The sequence below is a fragment of the Gobio gobio genome (assembly GCF_949357685.1).
Source record: "Gobio gobio genome assembly, chromosome: 14".
NCBI lineage: Eukaryota > Metazoa > Chordata > Actinopteri > Cypriniformes > Gobionidae > Gobio > Gobio gobio.
In genome coordinates, this window is record NC_137107.1 from 38,204,106 (window position 1) to 38,230,189 (window position 26,084).

The 26,084-nt window shown below is 38.6% G+C and overlaps 1 protein-coding gene across 2 annotated transcripts in view; it reads left to right on the top strand.

The window, feature by feature from the left end:
- hcn1 (hyperpolarization activated cyclic nucleotide-gated potassium channel 1) overlaps nt 1–26,084 on the top strand; it is a 144,863-nt gene that overhangs the window by 46,018 nt on the left and 72,761 nt on the right. For both annotated transcript variants that reach the window (XM_079834944.1, XM_079834945.1), the window contains exon 3: nt 19,229–19,390. In XM_079834944.1, coding sequence (XP_079691070.1) covers nt 19,229–19,390 — 162 coding nt within the window. The remainder of the gene's footprint in view (nt 1–19,228; nt 19,391–26,084) is intronic.

Here is a 26,084-nt window from a genome sequence, read left to right on the forward strand (position 1 = left end):
CCAGACCGAGCTGCGACGTGCAGGGAGGATGCACCACTTAAGGCACGTAAAGAAGGAGATGGAGAGATCAGGCAGCAAAAATCGTTCCTCGTTTCTGTTCCACATCAGCACTCATTCCAGACCACAGCACCAGGCCCAGCACGTGTTTTTACACCCTTCATGAGAGTCTATGTTCCGCCACAGTACTGAGACATCTAGGGCATTACTATACAGTTGCTAGGGAGTACAGGTTGGTTGCTAAGGCATTGCTATGCAGTTTCTATGGTGGTCCACATGGGGACTAGGGTGTTGTGGGTTTTTGCTATGGTGTTCTGGTTGCTAGGGCATTGGTACACTGTTTGTTACGTGTTTTTGTTCTAGGACATTACTATACAGTTGCTAGGGAGTTCTGGGTGGTTGCTAAGGCATTGCTATGCAGCTGGTAGGGTGGTCCACACGGGGACTAAGGTGTTCTGGGTGGTATGGTGTTCTGGTTGCTAGGGCATTTTTTACACTTTCTTAGGTGTTTTGGTTCTAGGGCATTACTATACAGTTACTAGGGAGTTTAGGCTGGTTGCTAAGGCATTGCTATGCAGTTTCTGTGGTGGTCCACATGGGGGCTGGGGTGTTGTGGGTTTTTGCTATGGTATTCTGGTTGCTATGGCAGTGGTACACTTTTTCTTATGTGTTTTTGTTCAAGGGCATTACTATACAGTTGCTAGGGAGTTCTGGCATTGGTACACTGTTTCTTATGTGTTTTGGTTCCAGGGTATTGCTATATAGTTGCTAGGGAGTTCAGGAAGGTTGCTAAGGCATTGCTGTGGTCCACATGGGTGCTACGCTGTTTTGGGTGTTTTCTAGAATTGGTACTGTTTATTTTGTGTTCTGGTTGGTTCTATGGCATTACTATGCAGTTGCTAAAGAGTTCAGGGTGGGTGCTAAGGTGTTGCTATGCGGTTGCTAGGGCATTCTGGGTGGTTGCTGTAGTGTTCTGGTTGCTAGGGCTTGGCTACACCACCAATGATTGTTTGTTGAAACAAGTACTACATATGATGTGAGGTCCACTTTTATTCTGGTTATATAATTCAAAAGAATGAAGCAAACAGAATTTATGGCCTTCTTTTTAAAAAGGCCATAAATCACCACAAACATGCTGCGGCTTACACGAAAACCCACTAATGGATATAAGATTAAAGGATGATAAAGATATTTGATCCAATTCAAAGTAACAAACATCAGAATGTCACAACAGTAAGACGGTGAGCTTTAAATGCACCACAGATGGACAGACACGTGACATGAAGGAACACGTTTGTTGTCTGTTCCTCCATTGTTAACCGAATGCGGAGGCCAGATTATAGTGAAAAGCGATGTTTACAAGTAGGCTTACTAAATATCCCATATCTTATCAAAGAGAATAAATCTCCCTGCCCTCTTCCCCTCACGCTCTTCTGATACATTAAAATTCAGCAGGACGTCCCAGATTTCAGCACACTGAATCGTGATGCTCTGACAACCCCTGAACTTTTGCAGACCTTTTCTGTTTCTCCGAAGAAAGAAAATGCACTTATTCTGTTGGTGAAAGATGCTGCAGCGAGATGACCTTTGGATCAGCTGCCTCTCTCTTCACAAAGCTTTTGAACTTCAGTAATCGAAGTGTCAGATGTTTTTGTGCTCTGAGGTAAAACATAGCCGGCAGGGTTGAGTTGCCAAATCCTCTACACACACACACACGGCAGCGGCTGAAGGAATGCTTTCATTGATCGTTACTTTGGATTGAATTAATAATGTCTTTAGTCACAGAATAACATCAGGGGCTCGTCAGATAAAACTGCCTCCAAGTTGTACCGTCTGGACTCTTACATGGCATTCCTACTATAGGTCTGAGCTTAGTAAACACAGCATTGTGTATTTGTGTATGTTCTTCATGCATAATAGGACCGTGGATTTTAGAGTTGCATTCCTCTTAAAGAGACAGTTAACCCACAAAAAAAAAAAAAAGATTCTGCATCATTTACTCACCTTCATGTTGTTCCAGAGTGTATGATTTTTCTTTTAAAATTCTGCATTAAAAAAAAACAGGAAAACAAATGCTTCAAGTGAATTTAGGCATCAAAATAATATAATTTACAGTATAGAAATGGATACTTAGAAATGGAAATTAGCTTCCACAATTAAAAATCCTGGGTTAAAAAACAACCCAAGTTGCCAGCGGTTGGGTTGTTTTAAGCAAACATTTAACCCAACCGCTGGGTTAAAACGACCCATTCACTTTGTTAAAACAATCCAATTGCTGGGTTAGTCCATTTTCAACCCAACCTGGGTTGTTTTTAACCCAGCATTTTTTAGAGTGTACACATAGTATATAGTATATATGTATACACACACACACACACACACACACACACACACAATTTTCCCACCATAACAGATTTATGTATTGTATCAAGTTCATCAATTTATCAATTGATACAATACATAAATAAATCAGTTATGCACTCTAAAAAATTATGGGTTAAAAATAACCCAAGTTGGGTTGAAAACGGACTAACCCAGCAATTGGGTTGTTTTAAGCAAACATTTAATCCAACCGCTGGGTTAAAACAACCCAATTGCTGGGTTAGTCCATTTTCAACCCAACTTGGGTTATTTTTAACCCAGCATTTTTTGGTAGCAAAATATTGTGCATCCCTACAATTTCACTATATTCATACCTCACGTTTTCCTTTACTTCTTGTGCTGTTCTTTAATTCTGTGCTGGAATCTTCACATCCATCATAATCCCCCCTCCCCACAATAAATCCCTCATATTTAATTTTTTCCATATTTTTCACACATATTTCACAGATAGCAGGCCACCCATCGGTTCTTTTCTCTGTAAGACTGTCAGGTCGGTGTGAGTAGGACATGAAAGTGCTAAATGGCTCCGTGATGGGCTGAATCAGAAGGTTTAATGACAGCCGGTGAGGCAGCGCTCAAAGTTCTGGCCCATTCTCTGTCACCCCATGGGGGTCCGGTTCACAGGCCCTCACGGAGCGCAGAGAGGCTGATGTCATTTCCATGCGGCAGTTTGCCAGGCACACTGTAAAAAGCCTTCTTCCTCTGGAACTGTAAGAACCCCTCAAAGCAAACGCAATGAGTCACATTTCCTCTTCTGCGCAAAGCCCTTCCACTTCATTTAGCTTGTTAGGTTGTGTAAAGATTCTTACACAAGATGCATCTTACCCTGAAATCAGTAAGCAAAACATAGCTGCATAAAGCCGTACACATCAACACAATGTTATACCACTAAAATGGTTCTTTATAGTACTGTATTTCAAGATTTCCATTGCTAATGGAAGATATGTTTAAATAATATTTCCTTTTTTGCAAATCTACTTCTGAATACAGTACGTTTTTGGGCCACTGTTTTTCAGGGAATAACAAAGGAAGGACATACCTGCAGCTATTTTCTTCCTTTGTCATTGTAATGAGTCCAGTCATGGATTTTAATCCCAGCAAATTGTCCCTGTTAATCCTTGATAACCTCTAATAGAGGTTATACACATACGTACACAATGTCAAGTTAGAATAACAGAAGCTGTCAGCGCGCAGATAACTGGATTAGATGATACATACAGTATAAGAAATGTTCAAAATATGAAGTATGCTTTTATGGATGCAGTCTCTAAACAGAACTGTTATAATGATGCTGCTAATTCTGTTAGAATGAGTTTGCTTACTGGGAACTGACTAATAATCTCTTTAATGAGGATTAGAGATTCACATATGCAAATCTGATTGAGACAATCGGAATGTCTCTTTATCTTTGTCACCTACAAATCTCTCTCTAGCTTCTCCTTGTCCCGTGATATTTACATTGCAACACAGGCTCATTGGGAGAACGTGCCTGGGGCAGCATTTCTGCAAAATGATTACGTTGCTTCTTGCTCGTTTTGGAACACTGTCAAAGTGTCTTTTATCATGACTTGTGTTTCCCTGGATTTGTACCCCAGCACTTTGCATTACATGTGCAGTGCTGTACCAGGTGAGCTACACAGCAAGCTTATTATGTCATAAAAGCCATACATATGGAGCAGGTAATTTAAGGAAAAAGTAAAAAAAAAGGCCCACATCTGGTACACGTTGAATCCACATGTACCAGATGTGGCCCGGATCTGGGCCGACACTATGTTGCTGTCTGGGTAATTTGTGTGAAGAAAAAAAAAAGTTGTTGTTTTCCTGCCATTAGTGTTCATTTCAGCTTATAAACTACAGCGGGGCACAACCTAACGCTTTTTGACTTTCTCCGTTTGTGTAAATTCACTTGGGGTTGGTGTATTTATTTTTTCTCACATTAATTTCACACAAGTCCAGTACCATTATGTGGTTTTGTTTCATTTATACAGTGTATACTTTTTTTTTTATTTACCCCGAAAGAATGGAAGTGAAATGTGACAACATGCCCCATAGGTACATTGTAACATGTTAGGGGCACATTGTAACATGACCAAATGAGAGCTTAATATAATCCAAAAAATATCCAAGACAAATTAAAATATGTCAATAAAATACAATTATTCACTTTTTCAAATAAAATAATGGCATTTTTTAATAATGAAAAATAAACAAATTGTTGAGTTTGACAACAAACACACTGCAAAACAGCTATACAGCATAGTTAAAAAACAATAATAATTAATAACTTCTGAACATTGACTCTCAGTCATTATTGACCTTTTTCTCATGGTTTCTCAATAGAATTCATAAAAGTATAGAATATAATAGCATAGTTCTAATAGGGGCTCATTGTAATGCAGTGTGACAACATGCCCCACCTGCGCAAATTTAATCCCAGATCATGTCTTCTGCTGATTAGATCAGTATTAAAGAACGATCTCAACTGTCACATAACATATATAAGATTAAAATAATATCAAAGTTAAATAAACACAAAAAACAGAGATGAAAAATAAACTTCAGACATTTACTTTTACTATGGTTAAATAAATGTTCAGTGATATCTTCCAAAGATTTTTTTTATTTTTGCACAATATTTTCTCTAAATAATGTTGATATGGCAACTAGTTAATACTAGTTAAGTTTTGTCATCCTAGCATGTTTGGAAAGTTTTGTCCCCTTACTTTATTTGTACATTAACCAATGTTTTGGTATTTGGAGTTTTACAAAAATGTAGATAGAGGTACGTTTTTTTTCCCTATGAGCCTACATTGTTATATTGTGATGTATTTTTAAGGCTTGGTTAATGTACAAATAAAGTAAGGGGACAAAATCTTCCGATACAGAAATAATATATTAGAATCCTTGAGTCTCTTGTCTGCCAAAACCTGTTTAGGCCCAACAAAGTCAAACATTAGCAAAACTAATGTTGTTTTGATCATATTTATGATCACTCATTTACACAATTCCCTCCTTTTATGTTTTCAGTTATGTTTAGGTAATGAATAGGCCTAGTACCCAGGCAGCTGTCAAAGTCTCCCCGTATCCGTACGATGTAACATTAGCAATGCTAATAGGCTAACATGTGTCTTTAATCAGGTTTTTTTTACTTTGCCGGTCTTTTTTGTTTTGTTTTAAAGAAATCGTTAAACCCTTAGATGTTGTTAGCTTCGATTTGTGTATGTGTGTTTGAGAGAGAGAAAGAGAAAGAGTCTATTTGAATTTTGTGTCAGTAGTTGTGGTTAGCACTGCACTTGTTTGAATATGCACATTACGACATGCAGTTGTACAGTACATAATATACAAACAAGTTTGCTAAATTTACAAATTATGTATGTAAATTTACAAATGCTTTACCGATGTACTGCAAGTGCATGGTCTTGTACACTAGTAGCCTGCAGTATATACTGTACTTACCATCAATACTGAAGTTAGCATTACAGGCTATGTCTGCTCCATTGAACTTGATGCTTTTCAGGTAGCTAACTATAAACTTGCCAAGATTATCTAACTAAAAATAACTTATCAGCAAGGTGTTCTTCAAAATTGTGCTCTGCCATGACTGTAGTTGACCATAGAAGACCGTTCCCACTCTGGCACCCCTTGTGGCAATACTAATAATGCCATGCATACTGGGACTATATTATGACACATTTTAACACAAAGATGACATGTCTGTCTCCCATCTTACATGAAAATGATCACTGACCTTGTCACAGTGCATTTAGGGATTGAGCCATAATAGACTGGGTTGTCTCTGTATCTCAATAAAACTTTACCTATTACAAAAACTATCAAATTATTAGTTAAAATGGCCTATTATTACTCACATTTGGTACTTAGTAAGTGTTAATTTTGGACCACGGATGTGTATGAGTGTGATTCTTCATGTATGTTAGTAATGATGTAGTCTGTGATGATATGTGTGTTTTAGCGGTGTGTGAGTGTACTAAGCATGCGTGCGTGTGAGATAGTGCTGGAATGGTGATGGGTCAGGGCGCTGTGAAACATCAGGCCTCACAGCCGTTGGCTAATTTTAGCCCTGGTGCACTGTACACCGCTACAGTATCTCTCACACAGGCAGATTAATAGAGTTACAGAAGCCTCTACTGTATCACTGCTGTTGCCCGAGCCATTCCCAGAGACAGCGGTGGGAGGAGAGAAAGAAAGATTGTAGAGATACAGAAGGAGGTCGAGAAGATGAATAGAGAGGAAAACAAGAGAAAGTATGGCGCTTGAGCAGCGGTTCCTAGAATCCTGTTTTTACAGGTTGTTAGGTTTGCATAGGAATAAATGGGAGTGCAGTGATTAGCAAGATTTTCAGTCAATTATTCAGAAATGTATGTTGTTTCTTGCATGTTCTGCAATACTTTCAAACTGAAAAGTGCGTTCAGGTTTATTCAAAACAAATGAGCAATTCAGCAACATTTTATTACGTTGGTTGTTGTATGCATTTCATCAGTATGGAAATGAAAGTGGCACTAAAAGATTAATGCTCTCATTTGAAAATAAAGTACCAGCTACACTAAACCACTAAACAGACAGTGTTACGTTAATGTTTATGTGATGCAAATCAACCATAAACTGATTGGATATTATTCCTTATTTGGATTAAGATTAATTGTGATATTGAAAAAGAAAAAGAAAAAAGTGATCACAAATGAAATGTACCTTTTTGGGGTGGTAATTTATTTAAGTTACTTGGTTGTAGTTCCCTATACAAAAATTGACAGTTTTACTGCAGTATATCAATGGTTACCATAGTAAACATATATAAGAGAAAGAAAACAGCAATTTTCCATATACAAAGTTCTGTCATGATACTCTAGATGGCGCAAGCTCATTGGTCCTTAACTCAATCGGCTTGCAATCACATCATTCTCTGTAGGGAACCCTCCTCCTTCCCCAGCTCCACCTGTATGGATCTGCTACGGGTATTCATGTTCACTATATTGTACAGCAGCAGGATGTTTTACTTGCTCACTGCAGCGTGTTGCTGACAACAGTGACAGAACCAATAGTAGCAGCAGTGTAGCAGATCTATTTGGCCAAGACCAAACAAATCAACATTGTCATATCCATTACCATGCCAAACACTCAGAGAGTTGTCATAACAGAAATGCGTCCATTTTGTTGCATTCCTCTGGGAGACCTTGGCCTTGGGATGCACTGCTCTCATAAGCCTGATCATACTTCCAATGAGGCACTAGGGCATAGTGGAACACGACAAACACACTGAGGTTTATGCACCCAGGACAGATAATACCATTGTGGAGGAATGCAACTGATACACAATCAAATTACTAACTAGAGGAATCTGCCTCCAAACACCACAAGCCAAGAGGAGAACGGAAAGATAAATAGGCTAGTTTGAGAAGGAGAGCGAGCTGGAGAATAATTGATATTAAGTAAGTGTAGAGCGCCTGAGGCTTGCTCTGGCATTCACCGATCTCTCTGCTTGACTCTATTGCCTACTTATTACCATTATAAACAATTTTTCTTTTTTTATATCTATTCCTCCTACTCCGTTCGGTTTGTTCATCTGCTCCTCTACAGCTGCTCATTTGAAAAAAACATCAATCTCACTTTACATTTATTATTATATGAGTAAATACTGAGAAGTAGCTGTTCAAAGTTGAAAAGGGTCCATGGGGATGCTTGGAAAAGTTTCAAATTTTTAAAAAATAATTAAATAAAGCACTATTGATTTAAATGAATAAATAATCTAACAGTACTAGTCAGTATAAGAAAGTAAGGATGTAATATATAATAAAAACAAAAATATTTTCCAAATAATATTTCACACACACTGCAAACCTTAATGCTCAAAATAATTAACTGGTTTGAGTAGGGCAAACTCAAATTAAACAAATTAGTTCAATCAAATGAACTTTTATGAGTATTTAGAACTTTCTTTTTCTTTTGAGTTCTATGCTATGCTAATGTTATCAAAGCATTGTGTTGCCAGTTAGTATTTGCTGAATTAACTAGTTATAGCTAAATTTCCAGTACTAAAAATATTTAAATTGAGATCATGATCAGTTAAATGTATGAATGAGGACATGTTTAAGTTAAGAGCATTAAAATGTATGAGCCTGTTCTAATTGCTTAAACTTTGAATTTCTTAAATTAAAAAAATTGATGTAACTGATTACCTACATTTTTTTTAGTTTTGCCAACTTATTCGGGTTTACAGTGCATATTTAATAGTTTTTTACAGCATAAATTGGGCCTTTCTATACATAAATATGCATAGAGTTTGGGTCTGTCGAACGAGGATGAACATTTGGGAGGCTGTGGTATGTAAAAGATTAAAAACCCTGGTTTAAAACAAATCAATATTTGATTATTTTATGAAATAGTCTGTAATTAAACTTTCTTTATACTTGTAAGGCAATAATCACTATTACTATTGTTCATACTTAGGTTTAGATATTTGAACACACCCAAACACCAAGTGTAATACCTCAAATCATGCAGCTTAGACCATGCTAATACTTTTCTAAATGATCAGATGTATGATTTTCACCTGGTGGACAATAATGAGATTGCAGAATGTCTGGACTCTGGACTGGCTCATCATATGTTCGATCCGTGTCCGTGGCAGTGCCTGGTAGGGGTTATCTGATGCTGGTGGTCTGATCTTTTAAGTGCTGTGTGCCCTTCCGTCAGTAACCTTGAGCTTTAATCAAGTGTTGTAGCATTCCCACAGTGCTTTGCCTCTACACAACTCTGTTGTTTATTAGAGATCAAAGTGGAAACCTGAAAGAAAAAAATTTACATTATTTGTGTGTAAACCCCAAGAATGTCTTAAAGCTATTCTTTTATTAACCTATATGGCGAAATTGCTAATACAATTGAGCTAACTCTTTTTCCAAAGTGACTTACAGGAAAACAATCGCGGAAATGGTCCCTTTGGAGCAACCTGGGGTTAATTGCTTTGTTCAAGGGTAGAATGGGGATACAATTAAATTAGATCTCAGTAAGTCTCGAATTGGTGTATCACCTCCAACCACCCTACGACTGAATCTCGGACATTTTGCCTTGAAATACAACATTTTGAGCCTTTTTTAATGATCTAAGTGCATGGTCTGAAGCGCATGGCGCAGGTGCACTTAGGGCGTGTCCGAATCCACTTTTGCTAGTTTAATGACGGAAAAAAACGGTCAGCGTGCCAGGTGCATGGTCTAAAAGGTTTGTACCTAGTTTCTTAATGAGTCATTAAGAAACTTTTTGGGCGTAACATGCAATAAACCAATCAGAGTCTCATCTCCCATTCCCTTTAAAAGCCAGTTCCACTTGCACCATGGCGGATTCGCTATTTACATGGAGGAATTTGCGAGCGGAAAGACTGAACGCTTTGAACAGAGAGGAATCCTTTTATTTTTAATATTTAAAAATGTTTGTGTTGTTGTGCGTCCCTTTGCCTATTGGCGCATATTACTAAAGTGCCCTTTAAATAACACAAAAATAATGTGCTATTGACTTTAGACCAGGTTTTTGTTGGTCAATGGCGCCGTCGTTTTCAGTTGCCTCAAAATAGCAACGCGCCAACAATGCGCCTGAACACACCTCGTTTTCAGACCAGCACGCCCATGGGCGAATAGATGGACGTGAATGCATTTGCTATTTAAACAACCTGGCGCTGGACATGAAAAGATAACCGCGTCGGGCTGAAACTAGCAAAAATAACTTGCGTTGCGCCTGGCATTGCATTGCGCTGGTGTATGATAGGGCCCTTTAACTGTTAAGTCATAAAGAAAACATAAAGTAGGCTGTGTGAATGCAGATACATATCTACAAAATATGTCAGAAAGCAATTCATAAGCCAACAAGTATGTACTGCACTGAAAAGATTGCCACAAGGGGGTGCTACTACTACAGACATTAGCATAAACCGCTTCCCTCTACAGCTAGTTTTTGCTTTCAGGTCAGAAAATGGCTTGGTAGAGCAATAGTTTGATGATAATCTTGTAGAAAAAAGTTAGCTACAGAACATCGTCAACATGTTTATAGCTAGCTACCTGAATAACAACGCATTTGCTTTAAAATAACAGACTTTAATGGCAACTCTATCTTACCCTTGAGTACTGAGACTTGTTACCGCTTTAGAGCAATGCAAGAGTGCATGCTAAATGTTTAACCAGGCTTCATTGCACACTCTTGACACTAGTTACACTTGCAATGCATTGGCTAAACATTAGTGTCATTGTGTGAAGTTTTTAGTTATGATCCTCACCAGAGAAACATTGGTGTCTGTTTGTGGATATTGACTGATTGAATTGATTCATTGGCTTTGAGGGTCTTTCCCATGTCAGCACTTCCTGATATTGTGTGTCAGTCCCAGGAGGTGTATTTACAAGACTGGGAAAACCAATATAGATACAATGCTATTCATATGTATATAAGATACTGCCATTCCCTCAGGCCAATTTTAAGGTTAATGTGTTTTGACAAATTTTTTTGATCCCACAGCTCAATGACTATTACAGCTTTAAATTAGGAGGTGCCACTGGATTTGACTTTTAGACATTAGACCTTGATGAAACATAACAGTAAAGTATGTAATTTCTGTGTCACTAACCTCCCCAAATGGAACCGCAAAAATAAGGGTTTCAAACAGGTTTCCAAACCACTCCCTTCCACCCAAAAAAAAAAAAAAAAAAAAGAAAGAAAGAAAGAAAAGAGATAGCCCCACCTCAAACTCACACCATTGGCTGAGGCGCTGTTGCTATATCGAGCTGGTCGGAAATGCTTACACAAATAAAGCAATGAAATACTGAAAGCAACACAAAGCCACACTGTTTAAACTTTTTAGATGAATCAACTCTACATATGGTTAGAGTTAGATGGCATGGAGAAATTACAAAAATACTTCATCTTTAAAGGCATGGAGCTACATTCACAACACATTTAACTTCCACAATGTGATGTATTTTAGAGTAAAACAGCAGGAAATTATGTAGGGCAGGCTTTTTCTCCACCCACATGGCATTGGTTACATGGCTATAAGGTGGAGAAAGTCATTACATTTTGATTAAACCATTCAAATAAGGCCAGGGACATTTGAGAAAGTAAATACAGTCAATTTTGATGTTTCCTTGAGTATGATGATATATTTGAATATGAGTTCAAATATCAGTTCCCATTAGTAAAATGCATCTGTAACGAAAGAAATTCAACACCCTCAGTATTTCATAAATATATGCTTCTGTATCACATTACAAGCGTCAAACTATGAGAGAAATTTGCAGAGACAGTTTCGGCAGTCTGTTCTGTTAACACACGATGACGCCTCGGCTACTTTGCAATAACTCAAAAATAGTGTGAGACTGCAAAAGGTCACCACATCTCACTGTGGGTTTTGTGGAGCATAAAATGAACTTAACCCATCACCGCAGCGTACAGGCCCATACCATACGTGGCCATTAAAACACCATCAAATTCACACCTTAGTAATTCCAGCCGTATGTGGAGAGCAAGAGCAATTTCATCACCATAGATAACAATTACATTCAGCTTCAAATCCTACCTTAATTTGGCAGGGGAAAGCTCCACAGCAATACAGGGTTTATCATGCAAAACCAGTGACCACTAAAGCTGGGGAAAACATTAGTAGAGATCTTTTTTGGGGGGAAAGTATTGAATTTCTCCGGCCAGGGCTATATAATGAAATAACTCGCCCGGATAGAAAAGAAACTAAGAGATGTGTAGAGTTAATGGGCTTTCCATGCAAATGAGGGATGGCTGAATTAGCGAGGGTGCCCACGGAGGCATTCAGGAGAGGAGATCGGCTTTGTTCGGAGCCAGTGCTGTTGAAACCTTTTATCCCATGCCGTTCGCTAACGATGGACGATTGTACTAAGCTATAACATGAGCTTGTCTGATTAACCAACAGAATCTCTTTATTCATGTCGGATGAGAGGTGATGTTTAAAAGTGGAGTTTCATCCTGAATTGCAATTTCAGAACATTTCATAGTAGTGATGTGCAATGCTCTTCAAAAGTCGATATGAAATCAGCATAGGCTCATTGGAATAACGTGACTATCTTGCAAAATTCCAAAAGTGTACCTAAACATACAATTCACTGTAGTTTCCAGCTGAAATGAACACTAGGGGCAGAAAAACACCAACAAATACCTGGTATAGCATTGCACTTGTGATGCAGAGCGCTCGGGTAAGAGTGAAACATGGGTCACGATAAAAGAGCTCAAATACATGTAGAAGCATACTAAAATGCAAATGGTTGTTTAGGGTTGGGTTTAGTGTAAGTGTTTTTTTTCTAGCACCACTCCCTGGGCATTTCCTTTCCAAACTGCCATAATACCTACAACAAACCAACATAATATATCCTTATCGGATTTGTTTGCCTGTATAAATGACCTTAAAAGTTGGATGGGTGATTTCTTCAGTTAAATGAAAACAAGACTGAAGTCATTTTATTTGGCTAGCCCATTTGATAGACGGTCTGACCTCTAGTATAGGACCTCTGCAAGCAAACATCCGCACTCATGTAAAGATCCTGGGTGTTGTTGTTGATTCAGAGTTCAAATTTGACAAGCAAATAAACTCTGTTGTCAGAGCCAGTTTTTTCCAACTTAGGGGTTTACGGAAATTTAAATCTTTTCTATCTTTTAGTGACCTAGAGACATTCATGCCTTTATTTCAACAAGGCTTGATTATTGCAATGCTCTATATGCTGGTATTAACCAGTGTAACATAGTTTGTATGTTCAGGGAAGAAGGAGGCGGGAACCGGCGAACGTTCAACAACTTTTAATCAAAATAAATTAACACAAAATTAAAGTAACGGACGACTGCCGCGCACACACATAACAAAACGTAAACAAAACACAACTTAAAATCCAGGCCTGGTCCTCTCTCGTCCTTATATGCCTCCGTGCTCCCTCATGAGAGGACTCGAGACCGTTGTGCCTCGCAGGTGACGCTCATTCTAAATCACGCACACCGATCTCGCTCGCTCCTCCCATGTCTCTCGCTCGTCCACCTCGCCACAACCAGTTTTCCCTATCACGCTTGCAACTCGTTCAGAATGCTGCAGCTCGTTTCTTAATGGGGAAGAAAAAGCGTGAGCATATCCCTCCTACTACCTGTCAAATACAGAATCGATTACAAGGTTTTATCTTTTGTATTTAAAGCCTTGCACGGTCTGGCTCCAGTTTATATCGCAGACCTTATTTGTCCATATTCTCCGCGAAGATCTCTTAGATCATCCTCTGACAAACTATTGACCGTCCCATTGTTTTGCTTGAAATCCAAAGGTGACAGAGCCTTTTTCATATTTGCCCCTAAGCTGTGGAATTCGCTACCTCAATCTGTTAGGTTGATTTCTTCTTCTTCTACATTTAAGTAATCTCTGAAAACATATCTTTTTTTTCTCAGGCCTATTCATACTTTTGGATATGTTAGTCTTAGTGAGTCAAATTCTTTGTCTTGGTTTTAATATGGTTTGATGGTTTAGTTGTTGAATTTAATTTAGATTTTGTTTTGTTTGACTGATATTTTTTATAGTGTTTTTGTGAAGCACCTCCATCAGCAGTAATGTTGTTTTAAAGTGCTATATAAATAAAAGTGACCTTGACCTAATAAAATGTTAATCGGTTTTGGATTAAACTGGACAATTCACTTTGAAAAGTGTTGCGGAACGTGCAACATAATACAATTTCACAGAAAATTCACCGAAGGCACATCTTTCCAATTAGCCAGAGTTGATCAAAATGGTCCCTTAGTACTTTTTAAATATACATCCCTTTTTGTGCTCATCTGTGCATGTTATTGCAAAGAGCAAACATGTTTATCTTTGTAATCTTTTACAAAAAGACTTTCTTTTGCCTGACATCTCCAATTCCTCCTATTTTCCAACCCCAAAAATTACCCGTCATACAGAGACCACTTCACAATTGATTCAATTCCCAGTGGGAAAAAAATCCTGCCATATATATTTTTTACTCCTTGAAAATCCTGTTTCACCCAGAAAACTGTCACATTATGGGAGTAAAATGCAATTATTTGGTTGTGAATTGTCTGAGAAGTTGTGTTAGTCTACATTTAAAAAAGAGACAATGTGAATTATGTAACAGCCACAATCTCTTTCGGTCGACTACACGGAATAAGCAGCAAAACAAAACAAGAATAAATGTGTATCTCTTTCACACACGCATACGCTTCTTCTCATCCCCTATCCATTTATCTGCATTATTTCACTCTGTTTAAAATTTCCACCCGCTTCCGTCTTGCCAAGGCTGAATTGATTTTTTAGGCATTCAAAGCCTTTCACCCCTCTGAGTCTCTGTTGTGCCAGCACACAATGTAGTTTGCATATGACTAATCATCTGCCGTGTTTATATGTAATCTCATATCATTTCAGGCCATGTCCCCGGTTTTGTATCTTCCTCTCTCCTTTCCTCTCCCTCTCTCGCCTCCTAGCTGTATCGCTCTTGTGAAACTCAAACCAAATTTACCTTTGCTCAAAACGCATGCAAATATCCCAGGCATTCACTAAGACAGGCGGGGAACTCTTGCAATCGTGTGTAAGAGTGCCTAATGTTTCACATAAGTGCCTGTGGGTGGCATTCTCAGTGGTTCTCAACTGGTGGGTTGTGACCAAAAACAAGCATCTGGTCTATTACAGAAATGCTAAATGCAAATAGCGAAATGCAACTTGCAATAAAATCGTGCATATTTATGATAGCAAAATAAGTATGCTTTTAAAAGAGAGAAGGATATCGCCGTTTTGAATACTTGGGTCCTGATTTACTAACAGCTTATGGAAATGATCCGGCTGCGTCAGTGTTCAGTAGCACATTGTCAGTAGATCACGTACAGAACTTTCCACTCCCATATGTGCTTTTATGGGATTGCTAATTTGCCCTGTTTAGTAAAGTGTTTACCCATTGTTTGTTCCAATCTGGTCAATTTCACTTCTGATGCTGTTTATGCACCTAAAAATAGTCAGGTTTCCCATTTAGTCTATTTTAAGACAATTATTTTGCATATTGTTGGGCCTTTGCAGTTGATGCTGAAACCAGCATAAGATAGTTTAATCGTTTTTCCTGGTTTAAGACAGTCTCCTGGCCTGGCCAAGCTGGTGTTGGCTGAACATCTGATGCATATGGCACACTTATCTGGAAACACTTCAGAGATCCGAAATCGCCCGCTTATTTGAGGGCACTATTTGAGGGGCAGCCATTTGTAGTGGTGTCCGAAACCATAGTGGATGTTATTAAGTGCACCCATTCTATCCCACATTGCATCGCAATTACGAGTGTACAACTGATGTACACACAACGGCTGTCCGAATTCACTTGTTTTCATTCACTTCTTTAAGTGAACTGTATTAGTGGACTAAAGTAGGGAATAGTGATTGAGGGTTTAGGGGGCCAATCAAAATCGTCATCTGATTGGTTGAATTCTACAGGATGTCCGCGAGACATGTGTATTGTGTTCTTTAACAGTCCGCCTGGAAACAAATGCCATGACGCAGGGCCATAACCACCATAGACATTGAGGGGGACAAATCCCCCAAATTAATTAGAAATGGTCAAATTGTCCCCCCCAATATTTAATATTCTTGATGCTGCTCTGCTGTACTGCATTACACACCGCTCTGTTTCTTGCTAGGATGACAAAAGTAAAATGTAAAATTTTTAGGTTGTTAACATTTTTAAATGTTACTGCTTCAGCAGTCTAACAGCACTCGTCACTGTCAGAATGAGTGGGATGGCCAATCAAATCAAAGAAGGCGGGGCTTACTGTTAGTGCGAATTCCAGCTCGATACTTTAGTTATAGCAGTGAAAAAGTGTCATAACAGTAGCTAAACATTTAATATTCGATAAAAACGCTCAGCGACCAAGTGATGCAAATGTAACCCCTCCTGTTCGAACCGCCCGCTCCAGGCGGGACTCGAACCCGGGTCCACCGGCATTAGAGTCGGATGCTCTAACAGGAGGCTAAAGGCTGCAACCTCTAGCATCAGTCACTAGAGCGTCTCTTGAGATCAGAGTGAGGTTTACTCGCACAGCAACTACTAGCTGGCCTCCGTTACACTCACCCCCCTAAACCTCACTCCCATCCGGGTCACGGCACCAATGTAACCCCTCCTGTTTGTACCGCCCGCTCCAAGCGGGACTCAAACCCGGGTCCGCCAGCATGAGAGTCGGACGCTCTAACAAGGAGTCTAAAGGCTGCAACCTCTAGCGTCAGTCGCTAGAGCGTCTCGAGATCAGAGGAGTGAGGTTTACTCGCACAGCAACTACTAGCTGGCCTCCGTTACACTCAACCCCCTAAACCTCACTCCCATCCGGGTCACGGCACCAATGCAACCCCTCCTGTTTGTAACGCCCGCTCCAAGCGGGACTCAAACCCGGGTCCACCAGCATGAGAGTCGGATGCTCTAACAAGGAGTCTAAAGGCTGCAACCTCTAGCATCAGTCGCTAGAGCGTCTCGAGATCAGAGGAGGGAGGTTTACTCGCACAGCAACTACTAGCTGGCCTCCGTTACACTCAACCCCCTAAACCTCACTCCCATCCGGGTCACGGCACCAATGCAACCCCTCCTGTTTGTACTGCCCGCTCCAAGTGGGACTCAAACCCGGGTCCGCCAGCATGAGATTCGGACGCTCTAACAAGGAGTCTAAAGTCTGCAACCTCTAGTGTCAGTCACTAGAGCATCTCTTGAGATCAGAGGAGTGAGGTTTACTCGCACAGCAACTACTAGCTGGCCTCCGTTACACAAACTAGTTGACATTTATGAAATTTCACCATTTTGAATTGAACATTTGTCATTATTTATGTAAATCATAACTTAATTTGAAGTGACAAAAACATTTAGCTTTTTACGTATTAGGCAGGTGAAAATGGAGTGAACAACCTGACTAGCTGAAAAACACTCAAAACTCATCTAAAACCAGTCAACAGAGCAGCTTAGGCTGGTTTACCATAACAATTTAGCATCATGGTGAATTACCAATTGTAATTGAATGTAAAATCCAATTGAACCCTAAAGCCAAACCAACTGAGAGCCACTGTGGACTATAGAACAGCTCTTTTTTATTGCAGTTTTATTGATGCAGAGCTATTAAGTATCAGACCTTTTAGTAGGCGAAGATGAGATGGATAACATATCTTCTGTGTTGACTGTTGTCTTTGGCGTTGAACATAATTGTTTTGAATCCTCCAGGGCAGTGACTGGTCAATTCTGAGATGCTGTAGGCCTACTCCTATGATGCTCTATTCTCACTGCATTATTAGCAATATCAATCTACAAAGAGGTGAAAAGGCATGACATTCTCAGCTATGTCTACATAGTAATGCAGAAACTGTACAACATCACACGGGATATTAAGAATAAGGGCGAGTAGAGCAGGAAACAGGCTACTTTGGAGGCGTATCTAACAGCATTTCAGACTTACTAAGGCCCACTCACAGAGCAACAGAATACGGTTGTCATTCCTGCATTTGAGTCCTTAATACGATTATGTTGACATACAGTTCCGTTATTTACCGGAGTGACAACCGCATTCTATAACCAAACTTTGTCTGTCACGTCGTACAGCGCTAGAGAATGTTTTGCAAATGCGTGAATACCGTGTGTTGCGGGTTTTCATGTGTGGTTTCGCTTTCTGTAACTTAAAGCGACGGAGATATGAGCTGTAAGTCATCTAAAGGTTTTATATCCAGCTCCACCGGAGCTGCTTTTGTCAGTTTTTTTCCGTCACTTTGGTCACTGTCGGTATAGTTACTGGTGGGAATACGGGACCCCGGTTGCACGTTCATACAGACGGTATTTCAGACAGTGCGTTAAGTTGCTGTTTGAACAGGACGTTTCAAGACTCACACCTGTAAGTAAGTGTGGTTGTCAATCATAAAAAATGACAGTGTGAATGAGTGTTATAGACAAAATGAAATCAAAATGGACCTACCCAATTTACTATCTTAATAAATGTCACTGATTTTATTGTGCATGATTCATCAGTGCCTGTTATTCATACATTTTCATCAAAATTAAATTACTTTCTCAACTCTGAAATAACTGTTCTAATGACTGTTCAAATGGCCCTTTGGGAAAAATAATAATAATAATAATGTATATCTAGTGCTGTCAAACGATTAATCGCATCCAAAATTGTAGTTTGTGTTTACATAACATATGTGTGTACTGTAAATATAAATACACACACACATGCATGTATATTTAAGAAAGAAAATATATATATTATATAAAAAATAAAAAATAAAAATAAAAAATATATATATATATAATATATATATATATATATGCAAATATTTCTTAAATATATACATATATGTGTGTGTATTCAAATATACATAATAATTATACAGAGTACACACATATATTATGTATACACAAACTTTTATTTTGGATGCGATTAATCGTGATTAATCGCTTGACAGCCCTAAAAAATACTTATACTACAATTCAATAGTTTGCAGTTGATAAGATTTTTTTACATTTATATTTTAGAAAGAACTCTCTTATACTTATCAAGGCTGCATTTATTTGATAAAAAATCCAGTAAAAACAGTAATATTGTAAAATTACTACAAATAACTGTTTTCTATTTTAATATATTTCAAATGTAATTTATTTCTGTGATGGCAAAGCTGATTTTTCACCATCATTACTCCACTCTTTAGTGTTACATAACATCCTGTTTTCTCAATATGCAAAATAGTGATTTCTGTTGCTCAACAAAACACCATCCTGTGCAAAAGCCAAGATTCTTTAATGAAACCACTGACCTTTTTCTCCTTGTGTTCCTCCTCCAGATTTTTCATATGACGTATGATCTGGCGAGTGCAGTGGTAAGAATCTTTAATCTGATTGGCATGATGTTGTTGCTGTGTCATTGGGACGGATGCCTGCAGTTCCTGGTGCCCCTCCTGCAAGACTTCCCTCCTGATTGCTGGGTGTCCTTAAACGGTATGGTTGTAAGTATTCAAAACTTTTCATTACTCTTTCCAAACTATTTTGCAATTTTATTTCGAAGCAAACACTGGATCAGGTCAAAATGATCATTTGATCAGTGGATAAGAAATGATTTAGTGAAAATGTTCTCTAAATGTTTAACTGTTCTTCATTAAGAAACTTGGTAATGACAGTAAATACATGTTGCATTCACGTGGTGTCAGAACTACCGTAATTACGAGATGACAACTTCTGAATCGTTCACATGACGGGACTCAGAAATTGCTCGTTTCTGTGGCAACTCTCACGTGTCCAAGGGTGGCTTTGTTAGTTATGACAGCAAAATATTTAATCACTACATGCACTCTCAGGAGAAAAGGTATAAAAGCTGTCACGTGGGCGGTACCCTTTCAAAAGGTGTACCCGAAGAGTGCATATTATTAGCTCAAAGGTACATATTGGTACCAAAAATGTACAAAGTGTAAATTGTAAAGTGTAAAAGCACCTGGTAACACAGAGTAAAATGTCATATAGAAGTACCGAACTAGTATCTGTTGTCCATCTGCTGATTCTCTGATGCATACAAAACTGAAAAGCACTAATCAATAAATCGTGGCACTTAGTAACAAATAAACTATATATAACACAAATATATACACTAGTGTATTTTTTTAAGAAATATTCAGCAAGGATGCATTAAAGGACAACTCCGGTGAAAAATGAACCTAGGGGTAATTAACACATGGTTAAAGACCACATGGTTAAAGTCCCATGGTATGAATGTAAAGAGTTTTATCTCTAAAAACAGATTAGCTTATAACGCTAGTATATGGGGCATAGAATAAGTAAAATTAAATTGCTAGTTAATACCACTAACAAGGCTCAAAATAGCCTCACACTAACACGGTAGCATAATGAGGGTCCCTACATGCAAACCGAAGCATTGAGAACTTTGTAAGTGTACAAACAGTTTAATAAGAAGATTGTAAAGTTTGTAAAGACAGTACATTATGCGTATACAGACAGGAGCCATCTTGGAAAACAGTCTCGACAAGTCGAGCCACGAACGCTGTGCTAAGTGAAAAACTGTGACTTGGAATCTCATATGGTCCGTTGTTTCCGGAAGAAAGCACTGAACGCAACAGAGAAAATAAATAAATAAAAATAATAATAAATAAAAAAAACTGAACGCAACAGAGACTAGTGCTTCCAAAGGATACACACTAAAGAGATGGCGGATTATTCAACCGTGGCTCGACTTGTCTAGACTATTTTCCAAGATGGCTCCTGTCTGTATGCGTAATGTACTGTCTTTATAAAGTATCTTCTTATTAAACTGTTTGTACACTTACAAAGTTCTCAATGCTTCGGTTTGCATGTAGGGACCCTCATTATCCTACCGTGTTAGTGTGAGGCTATTTTGAGCCTTGTTAGTGGTATTAACTAGCGATTTAATTTTACTTATTCTATGCCCCATATACTAGCGTTATAAACTAATCTGCTTTTAGAGAAAACGCATCCCAGAGAACGATCTACTCGGTAACCATGTGTTAATTACCCCTAGGTTCATTTTTCACCGTAGTTGTCCTTTAATCAAAAGTGACAGTAAAGAGATTTACAATACAAAAGATTTTGGTTTCAAATAAATCCTGTTCTTTTAAACTTTCTATTCATCAAATAAACCTCTAACTATGTATCATGGTTTCCACAAAATTATTAAACTGGCTTTTTTTAAATATTTTTTTTATTACACGCTGCGAAATAACACTGTGTCATGCTGCACGGTACGGCAGCAAAGTTCCTTGATCATTACACAGAAATGAGAGAATAGTCCATAGCCATATCTGTCTAGGAAATCGCAACTTTTCATTTTCCGTCTTAGTACACGATGTAACTATACACATCACGGCATTGGCGTTATTTGGTCACTTATTGAGCAGTAGGCTAGCTGGAGCCATTTACCTCCAGTCTTTGTGCTAAGCTAGGCTAGCGGTGGGTGCGTCAGACAGAGTTATGGCACACACGGAGATGAGAATGGTATGTATGGACTTATCTAACTCTGGGGGATACGGTGAATAAGGTATAGTTCCAAAAAGTCGGCGTGTTTTTCCTTTAAGTGGGCGATTTTTGGTCAGAATAAGCTGCAATGACAAAACCTTAACCTTTAAATGCATGAATGTTTCGCCAATCATTATTACATATTCAGGTCTTTATCGACCCGGATCTATATTTAACATGGATGGATCTCTACCTGTCATGATAATATAAAACTCTCCTGATATTAGAGTTACAATTACAGAAGAATAAAAAAAGCATATTTTGTTACCTTTTGGAGTTGAAAGGGTTCAGTTTGAGCAGATGTTTTATACCATCCTCACTGTCCTCGTCAGAGCTCATTCCCAAAACATTGCGCACCTGAAATGAAAATGAAAACTATAATTTTCAACATCTTCGAAATCAATATGACTTAAAGCTTCTTCACCAGATCCACCATCAAGTGACAGTTCAGTACTTGCTCTGCAGTAAATCAATGATACTTCCTATTCTTTTGTTTTCTTGTTATATTTGTTTATAATGAATTGATTGAGGAATACTAAGAAGGTTGATGTCTAACTTTAAAAAAATTAATAAGGAGGGGGTTAGTGAATGACACGAGGTATGCATTTAAGGGTTAAGACGTTGAATGTCAAAGACTACTTACCTAGCTAGCCATTACTGTTAAAGCCGCTAACATTTTGGTGCTTTTACATCGACGCAACAGTCAAACGAGTTTTAAACCTCAATTTGTTTGACAAAGTCATGAAACAACTTACACAACATGATTACACCAGTTTTTTTATGAAACAACCCTGAGCATATGAATATTTGGACTTGCACGTCCCATTACATTTAAAATCCAAGAGGCACTGGGCAGAACATTTTATACTTGACCTTTATCAAACGAGAGCTGTTCAGCTAATCAGGACAGATGGCTCGCTGTAGTTTTTCACCACACATCATGTTGGTGCTAAATGGATGTTAAAATGCCAAGCCTTGTTTTTTTTTAGTCTCCCAAGCTTTACGAATGAGTTCAACTTGCATTTCAGGTCAAATTGTAGTGCTGGTAAAAGTATTTGGCTTTTTTAGGAAGTCAGATTACTCTGATTCCCATTAACAAAGATTATGCATTCACTTTGAAAGTGTGCGCAGAAATCAGCAGACGGCATGTGCAAATCTCGTTGCATATTCTTCTGAGCCTGTTAGCTTGGCATCACATTAGATAACAGTCTTGGGTGGTGGTGGTGGTGGTGGGGTGATACGGCTGTTCGTGGTTATGCAACCATATCCCCCCCTCAAGTGCTACAGGGCTCAATCTAACTTTGAGGGGCTCTGTGTGATACTATGGGCCCCTCGGCTCTGGAGGGCCTTACCGGGAATCATTGATATTTGTGTTTTGAACCTCTGGCTATATTGAACGTGACATTTCTGACAAATTAAAGACACTGCGATGAGCCTCAGTCTGCTTTATCTTAGAAACATTTTACGGCAAACGCACTACTTGCCTCCTCAGCCCAAATTGATAGATGAGAGAAATAGATGTAAAGTATGCATACGACAACACCCAAGAAAACAAGTCCTTTGTTATAGCTGCTATGCTTACAGGAAGTGACATAACTGCGCTCCAAATATGTACTTTTTTTTATTCTAAGCTAATTTCTCTCGTCTTTGCTTTCTGAGCTAAAGAAGAGGTCAGAGGCTTGTGGCGTTTGTAATGCAGTTGGATGCAATAGGATGTTGAAATTGCCCCTTGTGGCTCTGATTTAAAAAACTAACCTCAGGTTCCAGTTATTTTTTTACAGAGAAAAATAACATACTGCAGTAGTACACACACACATATTGTGTTTTTGTTTTATGGGAACTTTCCCTAGACATCATGATTTTTATACTGTACAAACTGAATATTCTATCCCCTAATCCAAACCCTTCACCTAAACCTACCCATCACAGAAAACTTTGTTTTTACATTTTCAAAAACATTTAATCTGATTTATAGACCAGAAATGTACCCACACAGGCAAGGATGTCGGATATTGCCATCTTTGTGAGGACATTTTGTTCTAACGTAGGGTTTACCTGGAACACACACACACCTAGTGAGCTGTCTATCTAGACAGCATTTTAAGAGACCATATGAAGGCTGTTCCAAAAAGTAGATAAGTAAGATATCTTCTTCTAGCCAGATTTGGCATGCATTTGGCTTGCACCGAACTCACCTCCCGGGAAGTTTCACCTTTTAAGTCTAGAAGTCATAAATGTGCATTCAAGTGAAAAAAGTTGTGACGGGCATTTCTTTTTCACTTCAGCAAAAACTGGTAGAAGTTTTATCACTAATGCAACAAAATGAAAAGCAAATTATGCGCATATAATTGATGCTTATCTCTGTGTTTTATCCTTCCTGCATAGCCACAGAAGATTGTGGGCAATGTAATTTTGTCACACAAAACTGACTTCATAAACCAACTAAACGACTAATATTTTATGGCAAGCTTTACAGCTTTTACAGCCAGATTTATCCAGTCTTCAGTCACATGATCCTTCAGAAATCATCCTAATATGCTGATTTGCCGATCAAGAAACCGTTCTTATTATTATCATGGAGAAAACAGTTGTGCGGCTTAATATTTTTTTCAGGATGAATAGAAACAGAAGGACCTATACATCAGAATGACGTACAGAACCATTAAAACATTTGGGGTCGGCATAAGTCTCTTATGCTCACCAAGGCATGAATTCAATTGATAATTACAGTAAAAACAGTAGTATTGTGAAATACAATAACAATTTAAAATACATGCGTTCTATTTTAATATATTTTAAAATTTAATGTATTACTATGATTGTTTCAGCAGCCATTACAAGTGTTGCATTATTAGTGTTGCATTATTAATGTTGAAAATAGTTTAATTTAATGCTTAATATTTTTGAGGAAACTTTTGGGGCTCTTTGAATTTAAGTCTTTGTTCTATTTAAAGAATTCTTGATGAATGAAAGTGAATTTCTTTCCAAAAAAGCTAATTCTATAATAAATATTAAAATGTTCCAATTTCTGTTCCAATAGTGTCACAATGGAAAATAATGACAGTGAAACCTGTTTTCAAAAAATACAATCATTCCGACATAACTTCAAGCCATAAATTGTCTCTTCTCCTAGAGACAATATGAAGGCTTGTGGCTTCAACATGCACATCCACCACGACTATTGAATGCAGATTGCTTAATATTGTAAAACAGTCAATTGTACCAAGATCCATTCTCTTAAAATTTCGTTATGGAGTCATCAATTCTGCAGGTGTTTTGATGTGACATTTTCCTCAGTGAGGGGTTTCTAAACTGATAGAGATGCACCACCTCCTCCTTTCTGTAAATTGTATCAAGACTGCATCATTATTTTCCATCTGTCTCAGTCCCCTGGGCTTTGTTCAGATAAATGCCACAATCAGAAATTCATAACGGAAACAAACAGAAAATCAAAAGGCAAGGGAAGCGTTTTGTTTTACTTTTCTGTACCATAAGACTCATCAATTTTGATCTACCTTCTTAGTCTAGGTGTATTATCTTCTCCCTCTCTCTCTCTCTCTCTCTCCTTCCCTGAGTGACTTTCTGTGACTTTGAATCAATGACCTCCCTGTTTACCTCTGCAGCACTTTCTCCTCCCCAAAAAAATCAATGCAGATGAAAAATGAGCAAAGATTCCCGGTGCTGTCTTTTCCCCGTGCACGGATGGGGGTCCCAGAGGGAAGCGGTGGCCCTGCTGCTCAGTAATTCAGGGTTTAGACGGGCGAAGAGAAGAAGAGGATATAATGCCCTGGCGGGGGAGTGCTAATTGGGACATTGAGTCTGAGCAGACAGGAGGCGACACCGACTGTGTTACCGGCCAGGCTGTCGGGTTAATTTAGCCATCAGAGAGGTTAGCGTTGCAGGACCGTCTCGGGATCTCGACATGCCTCCCTCAGCAGGATCCAGACTAAGTGACTGTAACTTTAAACCACTGTATAACTCACTTATTTGAAAGAGATAGCACAAGATGGGTCACATTCCAAACTTGTAGCATAATTTCAGGGGTGCCAACTCTCACACATTTGGTGTGAGACGCATGCTTTCAGGCTCTGTCTCGTGCTCTCACGCTGCCCAAATAAAAAAGCCAACGTGCTGCACAGACCGTTTGGCGTATGACATCGAGAATCACTAGAGCGATTCGAAAGCTGTGCTTTATTAAACCAGTAAAGACCTGCAAGCTCTTGATTGGACCAGTCTGTACCAATCACATTTCCCCCACAGCGTGCAAGGTCACTGTATACAGGCTGCTGACCCCCACCTGCACGACGACCACCGAAGATGTTTAGGCGGCATTGTTAAATGTAGTATGTGAGCACACAAAGCAGATTAACACGTCTAAGATAACTATTATTAATTTGAGTTGTACATTTTAACCTTTAAAAATAATAACAGTTGACGGCAGGGCTCACTGTATGTTTACAGCATTAATTGCGAGATTTTTTCCTTTAGAAAAACGTACATGTAGCTACTATACCTGATATTTATCCAAATGAATTGATATTCAAGCTTATGAATTAAAATCGTGAAATTTGTGTCAAGCACTAATAAAAACAGTAGGCTACCAGTTACGCCGCATTCACACCGGGCGCCGGCGGAGGGCGTTTCTGAAGCTTGGTGTTG